This window comes from Cavia porcellus, unplaced genomic scaffold (genome assembly GCF_034190915.1).
Source record: "Cavia porcellus strain 051 isolate PalLab524CR breed Dunkin Hartley unplaced genomic scaffold, mCavPor4.1 scaffold_4, whole genome shotgun sequence".
NCBI classification, from domain to species: Eukaryota; Metazoa; Chordata; class Mammalia; order Rodentia; family Caviidae; genus Cavia; species Cavia porcellus.
Window position 1 is genome coordinate 19,937,069 of NW_026947487.1, and position 18,611 is coordinate 19,955,679.

Below are 18,611 nucleotides of genomic sequence, written 5' to 3' on the forward strand. Positions count from 1 at the left end.
AGGGGAGACTCATATTAGTTTGACAGCCACATATTAGAATGATTGTGCAGTACAGAAGTGTTGTGTGCTGTATAAGTTGTGAATAGGTTAAAATCTAGATTTGTCTTTACATAATTTCTATAAAAATATATATGTTCGCTACATTTCATTTTACTATATGGTGAATGAATGCACAATTTTAAAGCTGAACATTATTTCAATAACCTTAAACTAAGACAAAGAACAAGATAATTTGTAAAACATACATTTTTATAACTATCCCAAGAGTAAAGTACCACCTGTCCTTATTACCAAACCACCAGTGTCAAAATGCCAATAAGCTTAGCAATTAAGCTGGTTTTCAAAACTTTCATTGTGTGCAAATACATGTGCATTTGTGCAATGATGTATGGATCTGTGAGTAATCTTCCTTTCACATACCCCAAACCCAAAGTTCTTGCTAAAATAACCCAAAATTAAAGTTTTGTAATATCAAAGCCATCAGTAAAAAGTAATCTAAGATCAGTTTTATTCTCATCAGACCTTTGTTATACATTTTTAAATTTTTAATCTGGTTCTTAATAGAGATTAATTAAAAATAAGTATCTTCATGGCATGAAACTAAAAAGTCAGTTTTAGAGAAAATGAAAGAAATGTGTGAAGAAGGAAGAATGGGGTTGAAAATAATAAAAATGTGTTATATGATTGTATCAATAAACCAGAATGAACTTCACTATTCTGTATTACTAATATGCACCAAGAAGGCAAGTATCTTCTCATTTAGATTTTTGACTCAAAATTTATAGATTCTCTTTTTGATAATTACCTATTTATAAGAGGTAAAATTCCATATTTATAATGTAGTCTCTTACTGGCATTATAATTTACATTATATTTGTTATGTAATATTACAATTTTATAATTGGTAAATGATGCATTATTTACCAATATGCTTTTTTATTTAAAATGTATTATTCCCATTGCTGCAATTAAACTTTTTCTATGTTATTAATGGTTTCAAAGAACACTTTTTTTTTCCTTTAGTTAACTGTATTTCTTAGTACCAGTCCTATAAATAGAATAAGACACTCCAGGGAAAATACTAAGTTGGGACATAGTAGATTTCTAGCTGTTGAAATCATTCACCCTTTGGACTTGTGAACCACAAGGCATCCACGGCTTAGAAAATACCAGCATAACACATGCCATGTCATGTCTTATTGCCTTAACATATTCCTTACATCCTACTTTCCCACTACAGCTCAGTAGTTCAATAATATGAGTGTAGCAACAACAGACATTGTAGTCTCTGGAACTCAGTCCTGCCATTTAAGCGTGTGCTGTTACTATACAAAAAATGTAAATTCATCTTAAAGTTGTAAGTATATAAAATGAATAGTTTGCATCTCACAATGTCCTTAATACTGCTTCACATAAGTTGATTGATTCTAAAATGGAATTTAGTCTATAGTTCTTAGAGGGCTTCTGCAGTGGTTTAAACTGTGAGTGTACAATCTCTGCCTCGTTAAAAGTACACATTTACAAGGCAAGAGTGCCAATGAGTACGTTTCATCAGACATTCCTGGAAGCTGTCTGGCCAATAGGAATGGTTTGAAATGGTTCCCTAATCACTGTTGAAATCACTGATAGTACTGTCTGTCCACACTATGACAGACAAAAGCTGAAATGTATTAAACATAGCAATCCATCATCCTGCAGATGGGAAGCAGGAGCCAGCCGAGTTCAGAGGCAGTGACTACCCCCTGCTTAACAAAGGCTGGAGTCCTGACAGTTTAGTCCCTTCCTAGCTCCTCACTACCACCCCTCCATCCAAGATGAATGAGTGTAATCAGTGAGGGAGAAAGCCTGCTGAGGACCTCAAATTCAAACATGGTTACATTTAAAGTGCAGCTTTTTTTATAATCAAAACTGTTCCTTAAGCACTTTTCTACAAATAAAAGAAGTGTTTGAATGAATGAAAGAGTAAATGAATGAATGAACTAGATATTTAAGGAAGTATATCTCTGGAAAACATTTGGTTGGCATACACTAAATTTAGGGATCTTTGAAATAATGTTATGATGCCAACTCAGAGGAAGTTTTTAAAAAGTCACCCAGTTAAGGTTATGTTTACATTGTTTGCAGCAACTTACCAGTGATGTTCTCTTTCAGTGACCAAGAGATTATTATTTTCAAACAAGCACCAAAAAGAAATGAAACACTACTTGGTAAATTTCAAATTCATTTCCCATAGTTGTTTCTAATAAGGACATATAAACCTCAAAATAGCCAAAGGGAGGGAAAAAAAGCCTTCAACTGCTAACAGCACATTAACAAAGTACAGAAATGAAAGACACTTTTCTTTGGATTTCAGCCTTGTCATTTCCAATTTTCTGCTCCTTGGACATGCTTGTATTCAAATTCTGGAACATCTATTCAGCATATCAATCCTAATTAGACAATCTGGGTCTGGAAAGGATGAGAGCTGGGTCATTTGCATAATTTAATCATAAATACTCAGTGATACATATTTCCAAATGCATTTGTACAATTATCTTTTCATCCTTGGGGCAATGGTATTAATATGATTAGGCAATATTTCTGGAAAAAACAGACAAGTATGCACTCTTTTTAACTGCAGCTTAGGGCGATATGAAAAATTAATTAATTTCTGAAGAAAATCAATTTCTCTACGTGACCACATTAGACATTGCTAAACCAAGACTCAGAACCTCTCTCAATCACTATATTTTATCAAGTCCTTCTAAATTCTGATTAGTATGTGAGCAGTTCAATAGGAAAACTGGTAATGCATCCACGAACATCTTAAATTTTGAAGAGACCTTTCTGCTTACTTTCTTTTGGGATATACTTTAATGCACTGTGATTTAACCAGTCAATGAGAAGTCTGCTTTGGGTGTGAACTCATCTTGAGTGATCTTTTATTAATGTACATTAACCAATTTCAAGGACAACAGGATAAGGCTAACTTTGAAGTGCTTTCTCAAGAAATGAATTTATATTCTTCTAAAATAATGATTCACATGAGACTGTTTATTATGAAAAAAAAATCAGATAAACCAAAGCATTTTAAAGAGTACCACTATCATAAGAAAAACATTGTAACGTACTTAGTGAAACATAAGAACCCAGGTGGCTAATCTGATTTTTAAAAAGAGATTCTGCTTTGTATGTTAATTAGTACCAAAGAAAGAACTGGCATTTGTGAGTTTAAATGCACTATTCTTCTCAAATGAAAAAGTAGAAATTACTGCATGCAAATATTCAATATTCATTTAATTTGCATAAAGGTGCTTGAACAAATTTTTGATTCTAACAAGCTCATTTTTCATGCATTTTGTCTTTCATCCTAATCTAGCATCTGTCATTCCTTTTTGAAGTTATTATCGGCCCAATTCCCTCTTGGACATGGTTGCTGGGTGACCGGTATCTTAGCACCCACTTTGACAGGAACAGATGTGAATCTGATCAAGAGATTTCCCAAGGGTACCTGAAATCACAAACAACTTTCGTGAAAAACAAACAGCATTCCTGTCATGAGCCCTTATTTAACCTACTCCCCCAAAAAAGAACAAAAAAGTTTACTCTAGATCGAATATATCATTTTATTTCCTAAACTTTGAATAGAATCTTAATAAAAATGAACTATATTTTCAGAAGGATGAAATTAGAGAATCCAACGTAAATATTACTAGATCAAAAATCCAGAGTTTCTGTTTTTAACAAGAATGCTAACAGGTATTCACTTACAATTTTCCTAGAGTTTCTACCCAAAAAGATTATGAGGATTACTTAATAATGAGAATATTCAAGAACTCTGTATAATTTTGAAAGCTTTTACAGAACTGCACGAGAAATAAAAGTTTCATCTCTCTTGTTGCGTATTTTGTATCAAGATGTTTTTAGCATAATATTTTGGTTCAGTTCACGTGGTATGTACCATCAATCATGATTGGAAACAGAACTGCAAAGTGACACTAGAAGACCAAAAAAAAAAAAAAAAAGTCATAAAGACTTAAGATCATCATCCTTACAAAAGTCAGCATAAGTGGCCTTTCTTGAAATAGATTCTTTTTGAAACCAGCCAATGATCTTATGATTTACCTATTATTTCTTCTTCCATCACCATTAGATAAAGTGAGGACCGTTGGTTATGTTAAATGACCATGTAAGCAGCTGGGACAAACTTCCAAATTAAATAAAACACATACACAGATGTTGGTTTTGGTATATTATAAATGAAGTATCAGTATGATATTAGGAAATGTTCAAATGATATATTTGATTTCTCAACTTCATTCATGTGATAAGTATCAAAACAAGGCAGAAAATCAAGGTCTTACTATGAGAGGTTTTTAAATGTCATCTAACAGCCAATAAATAAACAATACATGCTTAAAGCTTCATATATTTTCTCATGATGAACATGACTTATGTTGGTAAAGAAAGTGATATATCTCTATTAGAAATGTTTTCCTCCCTGTACTCCAAGCACTGATTTACTGTAGCTACTTTTGTGAAATTTTGTTTGTGCTTGTAGGGAAATAACAAAAATATCTTAACCAAATAATTTTAGATGTAAGTGAAAAAGAAGTGAGAAGTGTCTGAAGTTCTATTTATTTTTATTTGAGAAAAATATTTGACTACCTCAGTTCTAAAATGCAATGATAGACCTATTTAACTTATAATTATACTGACATATGTGTGTTGACTCACAATTTATACGTTTTACATTTATAAGATTTTACATTCATAAGATTGAGAGCAACAGAAATTATGTAGAGAGAAGTAAAGCCTCATTTTATAACTTAATGTTGGTCATTTAATTATTGTCTTGTTTATAAACAAAGATTATGATACTATTTGTATCAGTTAACCACTTACACACATATGATACAACATGTTGATATTACAGAAATTTAGCAGACTATCTCATGCTATAATTCTCTTCTTTTTGACCAAATGACTAGCTTCAAGTTTTCCAACTTGGTACTATTTTACATCATTAAAGTGAATCCATCTTAACCAAAAATAGCTTCTATGCATTCCATTTGTCAGTGAGTACTTTCATTTGTTCCTGTTCGTGACAAGGTATTCTTTTGGAAACTTTTTTAGGTAGTCCAACCAAAAATAAAATAAGGAAACAATCATTAAAAATGTAGCCCTAAATTAAAAATATTCATATAAAAATTCATATATTAAAATGTTATAGCGAAGAAAAACACCCTTAAAAAGTTGCTTCTACTTGAGCTAATTCATGAATGAAGAGACATTAATTGAACAGTATAAGGTAAATATTTTGATATTTACTTAAATAAATTTGTGTTTAAATACCTTTAAACTAGGATGTATACTAACAATAAGGGCGGGAGAAAGCTTAGTTACAGAACTGCAAAATTTTAATGGCACTTTGCCTTAATGGTGAACTACCACTGTTGAATAATTTTTTTTCAATTTTCTAGTATCAAGTTATTAAATATGGTAGCTAAATGGGTGTTAATAGGGGGAGAAAACTCAAATGTGACTCAGAAAGCTCTAATATTAAGGTCTGAATTAGGATCGGTTCATTCCTTTCCCATGGGGTAACTTGTATAAATGTAATTCTATGGTTTCATAAAAGCAGGTCAAGTTTCTATCCCTGGGGCTCTTTTGGCAATTTGAAGCATGGAAAGCACTGTTCCTGGCTACAAGTTCAAATCTTCATGTACTATCAATGGTGTGAAGAAAAAAGTCAGTAAGCGGCAGATATATTTTCATTTTTGATTATCATACACACTTGTCAAATCATTCTTAGATGGTAAAAGTAAAGTCTTAGAGCTCATAAGTCATAAAGTACTTTGAAACCATTTTACTTATCTTTTTTCCTCCTTAACATATATGTATACCAGATGATGCAAAAAGTGAAGTTAAAAATAAGTTTGTCTTTTCATAATGAAATGCAAAGCTGAAGAGTTTATTGAATAATTATGAATAAGGTTTACTTGTTATGTACACTGGTTGAGATGTTTCTTTTCTTAATTTCATAAGCTTTAGATGAGGCAGAAATCTTTAGACACTTGTTTTATAGGCTTTCTACTTTGCAAAAAGTATACATGCTTGCAATTATGTCTGTGATGTAATGACTTCACAAATATTATGAAGTGATTGAGAAAGTATTGGTTTTAATTTAACTGGACCTTCACCAGGTGTTTTCAAAGACAGTTACAGTCTTCTGCAAGAAGTGGCAATGCACATCTCCTCATGGAGAACTGAAGAATAACCCACTGACCTCCTCCCTGATGCAGCTCATTGATGGCAAGCTTTTAGAAGAAGAAGTGACATTTTAGGTCATGAAATTGTTCTCCTGTCATTCATTCACTTATTCTAAAATATATGATATTAAAATATATCTTGCTCTAAATGATAGTAACATATATCTTGTTCTAAATGTAAGAGACGACATACACCAATAAAAGGAATAATATCCATACTACTAAATGTCATCAATAACATGCAAATTCTAGAACCTTATTTAATATCTACTTCATCCAAATTACCTAAGTCTTATACATATATATTTTTAAATACACAATTGGAAGTATACTTTAGATATGATAAAATAAAGATCTAGGAAAAATAAGTTTCTAATCATTGTATGTTATAATTAAAATATTTACACATAAATTATTCCTAGAATTTCACTTTCCTTTTCAATTATCATTTGGTAGAATGTGTCTTTGGGTATTTTATGCTTGTATAAATTCCTAAAATGAAAATTAAAGCTGTTTTCATTGGAAGGTTGTACTATGGCCCTGTACCTCATAGTTGTGTTTATACACACAGAGAAAGACCTTTCTAATAAACAAATAAATAGTCTACAAATGGGCCAAGGTAGACACAAATAAAAAATCCACTACAGAGATCTTTAATTCTGGCAAAACATTTTACACTTGTTGCACATACTTTATCATTTATCCCAGTATAAAGTTCTTCAAGTTATGCCTTTAAAATGTAGAAACGTAATTCAGTTAGAAGTCCCTGACTCAATAAATACCATTTTTGAGAATTAGTATAGGTTGACCTTTTTAAATTTTTTAAATATAAAATGCGAATACCATTGAAGATACTGTGCTGAATTCAAAGTGTGTTTTGCTTTTAGTGACTTACTTATTCCACACATCGATCAAATGTTTTTAAAACACAATACTATGAGTAACACAACCCTTTTATTATTGCTGTAAGTATGAGTTGAGGATGTGAGTGTAAGATTTTACAAAATACTTCATCTACCTGGGAAGTGAATGTAATAAAGTATTTTCTGAATAACATTCTGAAAATTGCTGTTTATTTCCATTACCTATGATCAGTGTGCTTTCAATGAATTAACAAGTATTTGCCATAAATGTTTTTATATGATGCCATTAAATAGTGTTTTTTCAACTACTACATTTTCTTTCTTGTGATATAACTTTATTGGTCTTGAAAAGAATGTTTTTTTCCTGTCATAAGGCAAGGATAATCCAATTATTTAAAACACTTGATATCATAGTAATTCAAATATAATAAATAATATTGTAAATTTTTAAGTTTGTTTACTCTTCCATTAATTTATACTCAGGAAGGGTAAATATTGTTCAATTATGCAGTATAACTAATCAAAATTAACCAATTAATTGTTAAAATATGTCTGTTTTAATATTTGCTTCATAAAAATCATGCTTCAAAAGCATAATCTATTTTTTGCCAAACATGCATACCACTTTCAAAATTTTAAGGTCTACTGGAAGTCACATGGTATAGAACAGATTTTCTGAACTGATCTCTGTTATCAAGCTGAAAGTGTATACCTTTGGTCAACATTTTTTCTACTTGCAGTAGCCATCATTCTATTTTTCTTTTATAAGTTAAACTTTTCCAGATCCCACATATAAGTGAGATAATTCAATATGTATTTTTCTGCCTGGTTTATTTCAACTTAATTTTTCACTAGAAACCCATAATGTATTTGCATTCACCCTACCCTATATTATTTTAGAATATTTAGTTAAATATTCCCTGTCCTCCTTGTCAATACACTCTATAAATTTTTTAAAGTAACTAGCTATTCACTGTGTTACTATGCTGCATTGTATAGGGCATTTCAGTATACTTATATTCAAAAATTATAGAAGACAAATCAAACAATGACAGTGAAGTTCCCAGTTTAATAAGTTGTCTGTGATAATTTCCAATCAGTTGCACACATTTAAAACTGCAGAAGAATCTCAGATTGAAATCCTAGATCAACTCAAATTCATTCTGAATCAAAAAAAAAAAAAAAAGGCCACAATTCTACCAAAATTCAGGCATTGACAAATTCTGTATTAAATTTAGGAAAATTCTAAAGAAGAATTAATTTTTAAGTAAGGTAATTATAATGCTATTCCTTTATTAAGGAAATTCATGTCACAATATGCCAAGAAATTTAAATGCACCTAGCTTGAAGTCTTTGGCTTTAGATCAGGTAGTGATTTGGATCATTTTCTCTACTATATATATATATATATATATATATATATATAACATATTTGTACATAAAGTTAATCATAATTGCCTATAACTAGCTGCAATGCACACACTCTTAACAGATTCTCAGAAATTCTCAGATTCTTAAACTAAATAGCTGCCTCAAAATAAAATGATCAGTTAATCTAAAAATAGCTCATTCAACCAAACATAAATATGTTATTCTTGATGTTATTTCTTAAAGCAGTAATTTCATAAACTAACTACATTATTACAATGAACTCATTTTTATATGTGACATATCCTAAGAAGCAAACATCAACACAGTTATTTAAAAGACACATTATAGCATAAAATTACTTTTGACTATGAACATTTTGGCAAATTCAAAAGAAAAGCAAAGGAATTTGAACACTGTAGGTGTCTACAGAGTTTTGCTACGCCTGAGACATTCTTATCTGTGCAGATCAGAGACTTTGATATCACATTCATTTAAACCCCATTAGGTGGGCTTTTAGTCCAAGGTTTTCTGTGTGAAAAAGTTAATCAATGAACATAACAAGTATAATGGAAAGAGGCTCTTTCCTGCAGCCACAAAGCCTAAAAATATGAATGTAATCTTACTATTTAACCTGATATATATATATATATATATATATATATATATATATATATATCCAAGTGACCAATCAGACAGAATCTTGACAAATATTGACACATGGTAAGGTCACTCTTTTTTTTTTTTTACAACAAATCAAATACAAAGTGAGAAAACATTATCTTAATAATGTTTTAAATACCCAAATAGTTCACTTCAATTTTTACATTTCTTATCATTTTAACAGTATATAACTTGATGTGACTCTTGTGTGAACTGCTTCAAAATGATATTGTCGAAAGATAAAATTCAGACACTTAAATTTTGTAAGGAACCAAATAACAAAACCTTAAATTGATAATGTTTAAAGAAATCTGGGAAACTCACCTGCAACTATTTAGAAGGCATACGTCAAACTAATTTCTTCAGACAAGGATAAAGGAAGACAGTTTACAACCTGTGAGAGTTTCATTTCCTAATACGTTTTGTAATAGTTGTGTCCTATGTTGCTAATATAATGCCATTTAGATAACTACTTTACCTGATTGACAAAGGCAATTGTATGAAATAACTGAGTAAAATAATTTAGAAAGGTAAAATAATACTAATTGATAGTTAAAGTACAAATTATTCTTAAAATAAGTACGTGGCTGTACATTAAGCTAATTTACAAATGCCACTTACATTCCCCAAACAAAGCATCAAACACGAAACAATAAAGCACATTATGTTTTTGTATGCTGGTGAATCACATGTAGTAAATCGCCAAAGAGAAGAATGATTTATGCTCAAATTCTGCCAAGACTTTAATCAATATTGGGTGTCATATCTCCAAAGGAGGGGGTGGGAGAAGGTAGTGAAGCAAAAAGACAGTACGTAATATTTGTATGTAATTTACATGCAACTTCAGTGAAATGTATTAAGTTAAACAAAAAATATCAGACTTGGGCTAAAAGTGAAAATTTTAAAATTCCCAATCAAATGGCAAAAATTATGTGTAAAGGAACTCAGAGGTAAGGGGAACGTGCCGTGTAGTATATTCTACACATGCAATGTTTAAAGTCACAAAATACCATTTGTGAAAATCAATTTTCTTGTCTGAGTAGTAACTAATAAACTGTACAGTTCAGAAATAAGGCATCTTCATAACTATGTGCACTTTGACAATGACTATTGGAGGCTAATTCTAAGAAAAACGACAGGTTTGAAAGATTTGATGCAAATGACTTAAGATTTTGCACTCTGTAATGTAATTAGATTGAGCAATGTAAATCCTAGATCAGAATATGCTTCTATTCACATATTAGCTATCAAACTATAATTTCTAAATATTTTTAAAGAAGATACATTAACTGTAGACCCAAACTTTCATATTTTATGTCTTAGTCTTATAATTATGTTGTATTCTTTCTGAAATGTTATGAGACACTAAGCTTTATAGGAATCATTAATCTACTATACTACAAAAACTTCAAAAGCATAGTCTCTCTTCATTTGAAGTAATTCTTGAATTTCTCTGTGCCACATACCATAATTATGTGTTACAAGTGAATGAATCAGTGTTTGTGTTGAAACTTTCTCCATCAATGCATGTCAGTGCCATTAAAAGCAGGCAGCAGGAGAAATGTTAAATAAATATAGACTGTTTTGGCTTGCTATCTTTATTCGAACCCCTGACAAGAAAAATAAAGCCAAGAATTGGGAAAATATTTTGTACTTACACTAAAATTTTATTAAGATAGCACTACTGAAATGTAGCAGGCTTAGTAAAACTTTCAATTTTCTATCTATGAATAGTATCAACTTTCAAGACAAAAGAATAGTGTTTTTGAATATATGCATATGTTTGTAAAACCATCTGATGAAACTAACTGGAATCTATTCAAGTTTAAAAAAAAAAAAAAAAAAAAAAAAACCTTTACAGATCTAAGGCTGCTTAGAAACTAAATCACAATCTGATTTGAAAGATCCTGAGACAAAATCATCTTCTGACAATAATCAAACAAATAAGCATTTTACACAGCATAATACAAGAGTTCCTTTGTATTACTTGAATTCATTGAAAACTGAATCCTGACCCAACTCTGCAAACAAGCAGTTGACTCATGCAAACAGAGATTTGACCATGTACATAATTACTTTTCTTTTTTGTTGTTATTTAATGGTTAGCAGTTAATTAACTGACCTCTGTTGCAATAACCAAGTTCATGCGACTAATGTTTAGTTTTAAAATAAGAATTGGAGGAAGCTGACCAAGGTCAGACTTTGCCCTTTGATAACTTTTGGATATATTTCCTTACATTTTCCTTTGTGTTTTGGGGAACCTATGATTTTCAGCTTTACTATCTAGCAGGTGATAGTCTCTTTTTCATCTCCTTGTGGTAGTGACAGATGGCTTCAACATTTACTCTACTTTTCACAGATAGCATACTAATACAATAGCCTCAAGCAAATTAAATCTACTCTAAGGTTTGCTGCTAACTTATGAGCCACTCTGAGCAAGTTTATCAACCTTTGTTTAGCATCATTTTGAGTTTCTGGTATTTAAATATTATTAAGATTTATAATTAGATACAATTTCTGTAAAAAGCTGAGAATGCTAGGATTTCATATTTGACACACACTATGCATACACACATACCTGTAATTTTATAAAGTTTGCCATCTTGCACAGTTTCTCTTATACTCTGTATAAATACTCCCTTAGCCTGTTAACTAGCTAAAGCATAAAGAAACTAGAATGAAAGGAATCAATATATCCAGGTGAATGAAAACAAATCTTAATAGCAAAAGCAGAAATTAGACTTGAGTGGAAAGTAATTTCTTGGTTTTAAAATCAAGATGCAAAACATTTAAGTTTCAAAGTAAAAAAAAGCAATAACACTCATAATTACCATAACAAATAATAATTCATTCAACACATACAGTATATTTTGGTGAAGGGAAGTCATATTATAAATTTTTAAATTTTCCTTAGTGGCATAATTAGGAAAGCCTACACAGCTATATACATGCATCTACCCATCTTTTCAGGTAATGACTACATTATCTGGATATACTTAAGTTTCTGTAAGCTTTTTTAGTTGACAGAAAATCAAAATCCAATAGTGAAGCCACAAAATTCCAACATTCCACTTAAAAATTATCTGAAATAGAATTTTTAGACAACACATTTGTCAAGCATTAAGACCAGGTGATTGAAATATAATTAGAGTAGTGCTGAGATATTTTTGAAGTGATAAACAGTTGCACTGGATTACATTTAGCTTCACTCTGCAAATGTAAACTCCAGAGCTGTTGTTAATCTGGGAAAAGGGACATGCAAGGATTTTTTGCTAATAACTTTAGGACTGTTCTTCAACTATATGATGAGGACTTCAATTCAAAGGCTAGGCAAAAATTCAGACAACAAAAATCAAGTTTTACAATGACTAGAACACTTATTATAATGCTCTCATTGAAGGAAGTTTTCTGGAGCAATTGTGTATAGGTGTGCATATGTATATCTAAAATGGTCACTGACTACCTAGGACAGCATGTACCCTAAGAAACATAAAAAGGATTCAGAGGAGAATGGATGTTTCATTACTATATATATCAAATAAACAATTTAATAGCAGCTGTGTCTGAAATGACTTTAATTTTTGCTAGCATTTTTCCTAACAATTCCAGAATAATACTTTGTCCTAATTCAGATAGTTTTAACAATAGATTTAGGACAAACCTTCTGTATTTTGCATAGCCAAAGACTCCAATTATCTGAGTAAATGACGTTTAGTGAGGCTGCCCCCACCCCCGCAATCTCTACTGCCACCTGTCCATACATTTGGGCACGCGCTCGAATACATACACAAGCGCGCTCACACACGCACACATTTACCCCAGATAGTCTAAATGATAGTTGAAAACCCAGACATACACGCCCGACTTCAGGAAAGAATGGTAAATATGCAAAGAAAGGAATTTTGGGACAGGTCACAATAAGGTCTGTTGAATTGGAGCTGGAGTCCTTTTCCTTCTGCAATCTGCTAGGAACTAAGGAGCAATCTTTCTTTCTCCAAGAAGAAAGGGCTAGCGGATTTTCACCCTCGCTCCCTTCTAGTCCCGATTCTCTACCCACTTCAGTTTCTCTAGCAATGTGAGGAGCATACACCAACTTCCTTCCTTCACTCTTTAAACTTATTCGGAAGGTACCGAAGTTTTCGCGCAAATTTTGCGCGCAGTCCCCACGTGTCTGCTTCAGGTTTCCAACTTTCCCTGTTCGCTTTCTCTTGGAAACTCTGAACTTTTCTCACTAAGCTTTCCTACAGCGCGTGATGAGGACAAAGCTAAACTGTGAAAGGGGGTGAGATGGTCATTTCCACCCCGAAACTGCCAGCTTGCCCCACTCCCGCCCCCTCTCGGTAGATCCTCCCCCACTGAGCGTTGGTTAGTATAAAACTGGTTGGACTGAGGACGGTCTGGAGGCCTCCCGGGTGGCCGCGCTTTGCCGGGCTGGTAGAGCCAGGGCAGAGAACTCAGGACAACAGAGCATCCCCGTGCAAAACGTGCACTTGCTCTTTGCGTGAGCTAACCTTAAAAAGAATAAAGGAGGAAAGAAAAGAAACAAATGAAAAAAACGAGTTGGGACGAGTGAGAGAGAGGGAAAGGAGAAGGGAGCAAGCGCATTGTGGTCTTCCTTTTCCATTTCTCGGGTTATGCTTCCAAGAGGCCACGGCACCCGGTCCCCTTCACTTTTAGAAGAAAACAGGCTGGTGCCCTTGCATCTGCCCCAGGGCAAACGCACCCCTTTATTTCCCTTGCACGCTCACACGCTGTTACACGCACACATGCGCGCACACACAGACCCCTCCCTTCGACACGCTCCCTCGGGACTTCAGGAGTGAACTCCTGCTCGTGCCCCGGGATTGCCCTGGGCCTCTCGGCCGCGCGTGTCGTCCCCCTCCTGACCTCAGAGTGCCCTCCTCGGCTGCCAGCCCACTCCCTCGACTTCCTAGCGGGCCCCTCGTTCGGTGCGCCAGTCCCCGCTCCACGAACCCTGTGGGACAGGGCAGGGTCACGACCGGCCCCCGACTCGCCGCGCCCGCAGGAGATGCCCAGAGGCTCACGGTGGAGCCCTGGACCTGCAGAGGGCCCAGGAGCCCAGAGAGGTTCCCAGACCCGGTGCGCCCGGGAAGGGTCCGTGGCTCCGCGGAGAGGCGCCGTCCCCTTCCTTCCCGGCCCCTCCACCCGGAGCTTGGGGCTCCCGAGTCCCGCCGCAGCCAAGCCTGGGCACCCGGGCGAGCAAGGGGCGGACCCGGGCGCAAGAGCTAGCGGTGGGCAGGGTGAGGCGCCAACTTCTCAGGGGGTCGGGCGCGGCTAGGCCCGCGACCCAGGGGAGGAGAGGAGCGGGGAGAGGGGAGGACAGCAGAGGCCGCTCTCACCGGTGCGCGCGGCTCGCGGCGCGCAGAGCGGCCCCAGGAAGGCAGCGAGGCCAGGGCACGGGGCGGGGTAGGAAGGGGCCGCGGCGGCAGAGGGTGCTCTGGGCTCTTTACCTTGCGTTGGTGCAGTCATTGTAGAGAGTCTCGAAGTCTTTCCTGGAGATGAGTTTGCAACGGTTCACTCCCGGCTGGATGGCGCCCAGTCCTCTCAGGATACGAACCTGTTCCACATTGCACACCACCGGCGTGATCTCCAACCGCTTCAGCTTGGTGTAGACAGTGTGCAAGCCCCCCACCAAGTGCTTCAGGAACAGGTCGAAAGCCTGGGGCAGGCAGATCAGCTCGCAGCCCTCCACGGTGAAGGAGGCTACTTTGGCCCCCCTCAGATCCACCATTTTGCACTCATTATTCTGGGGGGTGTTTTCCACTGGGGACGGGGTTGAGTACACTGGCTTCCCGGGGAGGGGGCCGCAGCTGCTGCTGCTGCTGCTACTGCTGCTGCTACTGCTGCTGCTGCTACTGCTGCTGCTGCTGCTGCCGGTGCTCGCGTTGATGGGGGTGCTCGAGGCGCCGCCGCCGCCAGCGCTGATGCCGCCGCCGTTGCTCGCGGCCGCCAGGCTGGAGTTGCAGTTGCCGCCGCCTCCGCTGCCGCCGCCGTTGCCACCGCTGCCACCGCCGCCTCCGCTGCCTCCGCCGCCGCCGCCGCCGGGAGAGGTGACTGTGGCCGCCGCCGCCGCCGCCGCCGCCGCCGCGGGAGCGATGGGCTCCGGCCGGAACAGAGTTGGCCCAGAGGACGCCGGGGGTCCGATGGACGGAGCCGGAGACGAGGTCGCCGAGGAGGTGGAGGTGGTGGTGCCAGAGGAGGAAGCAGACGTGGAGATCGGGGGCTGCGGGGGGACCAGCTGGGTCGGGGGGATCAAAGCCGCCGGCACTGCCATGGTCACATATAAGGGCAATCAGAGGAGCAGAAGCGAGGGGCAAAGTTGCCACGCACACACCCCCGGGAGGGGACGCAGAGCCGGGGAGAAGGAGCCAGGCGCGGGGCAGCCGCGGGCGCCGCAACTCCAGGAGGGGACGCGCCGGAGAAGGGCGCGGGGACACGGAGCGGGGCGAGGAGGCGCGGCGCGGGAGCGCGAGCCGAGGGGCGCCCGCCGGGAAGCGCACAAAAGTGTCCCGCAAGTCGGAATGGAGTCCTCTCCGGGGCCGCGAGCCGGCGGCCGGGGCGGGGCGGGAGGCCGGCGGGCGCGCGGCGTGGGTCCGCTCTAGCGCAAAGTTAAGGACGGAGGTGAGAAGGAGCAGGCTGGAGGGGCCGGGGTGCTCCCCGGCAAGTACATTGATCAAAGATTGAGAGGGGAATGACAGAGAGAAAATGAGCTGAAAAGTGCAGGCTGCCGGCTGGACGAGTTGTTGTTGTCACACGGTGCAGAGGGGAGGAGCTCCGGAAACTTGAAATACCCTTTGAAGCCGCAAAAACCTCACTCACTAGTATTAACCCAAATTATCCAACCAGGAACTCGGAGCTGAGACTCCGGGAGCGCGAGACGGGGAGCGGGGGAGCGCGCGAGGGAGGGGAGGGAGGGCGGGCGGGGAGGGGGAGGCGCGCGGAGCCGGGCAGAGGGGAGGCGAGGGGGGCCGGCACTGGGGTGGGCCGCGGAGGCGCAGGCAGAGGCCGTCCTGCACTCCTCGTCGGGAACTACCGTTAGAATGCGTGCCCGATTCCCCGTTTCTCCGCGAGGACTCGAAAAAAAATCTCCCCCCAAAGCGTCTAAGCCGTCGCCTGACAATTTAAAGGAGCAGCCAGAGCGCTCCTCCAAAGGTTTAGGGTGTATCTCGCGCCTTTTCGCAATGAGATATACACGAAACACATCCCTACTTCATGATTGTTAAGAAACTGTTCTGAGGAAAATTCACATGTAAGCAAAACGTAATTTTTAAATGCATTTGATCTTTTAAAATTTCTCTACTACGTATAAAAAAGATAGAATTTCAGGACAGTTATCAAGTTGTGGGAAGAAAATCAGTCTGAAATCGCTTAAGCATTATGACACGCTCTGAACTGAATTCCTTATTTCCTAATATATAGCGGAAATAAATGCTTTCCATGAGCTGGATTGTTCAGAATAACTTCATATTCACCCGAAAGCCAGGTCAGAAACATTTGTTCTACCTAAAAGGATTCAGAGAGCGGCATCTTTAAAGATTTGGAAAGTAGAACAAAACAACACACTGTTGTTTCTTGCCTAAAACTCTGTAATTAAGTCACCTGTCTTGAACAGTAAGCAACCCATATCTTTTAAGACCCAAGACTGGTTGCTAGCGTGATAGATAAGTAACACAATAGTTCTGAGGTTTTGTTCATATTTGGAAAGTATCGAAATATTTTAAGAAAATTCTTTTCAGTTTGTCAGTAATGTGTTTTGTAAATAACAGGAGAACAAAACCTAAGCTCACTGCTTGAGCTGTAAAGGCAGAAAGGGCAGTTAATCTTGAAAACTACAGTAGATAGTGTATGTAGAACGACTCCTTTTCTTTTCTTCCTCTGTCTTTTTCTCCCCTTTTCTAACTTGTTGCATAAAGCTATTTATTCAAGGATTTTTGACCAAGATATGCTTTGAGCATAGGTCACCTCTGTTTGCTGCTTACATCTCTAGGAATCTGAAATAGTTAGGTTTTGAACCTGTCTACACATGTCCAGTGACTCCACAAGATATGAAACAATGTGATAGCGTTTGACAGATTTTTAAAAATAAACTACTAGTAGCAGGTTCACAGTGTTGAGAAATCTGGTGTTTTGATGTTGAAATTATTATCACTTTTCTCTTTATCATTTTAATCCTTTAAACTCTTTGAAGTTTAGTGTCAAAAAGTGCAGGAACTCTCTACAGAGAAATGTGACACTACTGAACTAACTAGTCTAAGTTTATGCTAAACTTTTGAGGGCATAGCAGTTATATCAGAAGGCTTCCCTGATTTATGAGTATTGAGAAAACTTGCAGAAAAGTACATCAACTTCCACAAGGATAGCTCAAGTTTACACAGCTGTTTGGCCTGGTTATCCAAGGCATTTTAGTATTTCCAACAAATTACTTTAACTAATTTTTGTTCCTTAAATCAGTCCTCAATTAAATGTAAAAAATAAATATGTATCACACACATCAAAACACTTCTTTAAGTGTTTACACACCACGCTGTAGAATATTTTTTTTCAGAATGCCAGATTACTATGCTAATGAGCAAGGGACAAAGTGTAAAGCTATAAAAAGCTAATTTTGGAACTGCCTACTTAACTTTAATAAACAGGCATGGTTTTAAAATGCTGAATTACAAATCTTTATTTAAAAATTGTAGTCACTCAAATGGAAAAAAATGGTAGTTAAATGTTAAAAGTCTGCCCTTACTATTCTAGTTTGTCACATTTCCTTAAACTATCAGTCACCCAAAACCTAGGACACTCTGAAGCCACAGGCAGGAAGCAGTGGCACTAGACCAAGACATAACCCCAACCACGTTTCAAAGCCATCTCCAATTTTTGTTGTTGTTGTTGTTCCACAGGGAACCCTGTATCACTGAGCTGTGCCCTAATTTGAAGCAGGGCTTAGGGGCCTGCATCACACCTAAAAGCAGTCCTAGCCCCCCAATCCCACCTCATGCACCTCAGGTCTCTAAGCCATTTCAAGGAACTATCACTCCTTTGATCAAACAATAGAATTAGGAAAGTCATATAGTGCAAATTAAAATTTGTAGGAAAGAAAATCCTTGAAAAATGTGAAGCATTCTTTTCCTTTTTTGAGAAATGTTACCAGTGATGAAGTCAAAGAGTATTTAACAACAGCTGATAAACCAATTTAGAAATATTTCAGATTTTCACTCTATTACATCTTTAGCTTCAGAGCTTTTGTCTTGTTTATTGTTTTACATGGCTTGTTGTTTCAGGTCCTCTGCATCTCATCTTCCCCAACCTTCACTCAATTTGCATAAGCAAAACTCAAAGTACTGTAACTGATATTAGAAAATTCTCCTTGTGTTTTGTGAAGACGTATTGTGCTGAAATCAATAAGACTGTTTAAAATTCAAAGACCTGCAAATCGTTCTGTTTGTCCTTTGATAGG

The 18,611-nt window shown here is 37.3% G+C and overlaps 1 protein-coding gene across 3 annotated transcripts in view; it reads right to left on the bottom strand.

Annotated features, from left to right (window-relative positions):
- The window catches only part of Dach1 (dachshund family transcription factor 1), a 390,486-nt gene extending 374,895 nt beyond the window's left edge, over positions 1 to 15,591 (bottom strand). For all 3 annotated transcript variants that reach the window (XM_063246828.1, XM_013141496.3, XM_003477566.4), the window contains exon 1: positions 14,617 to 15,591. In XM_063246828.1, coding sequence (XP_063102898.1) covers positions 14,617 to 15,440 — 824 coding nt within the window. In that variant the 5' untranslated portion in view covers positions 15,441 to 15,591. The remainder of the gene's footprint in view (positions 1 to 14,616) is intronic.
- Positions 15,592 to 18,611: the final 3,020 nt, after the last annotated feature.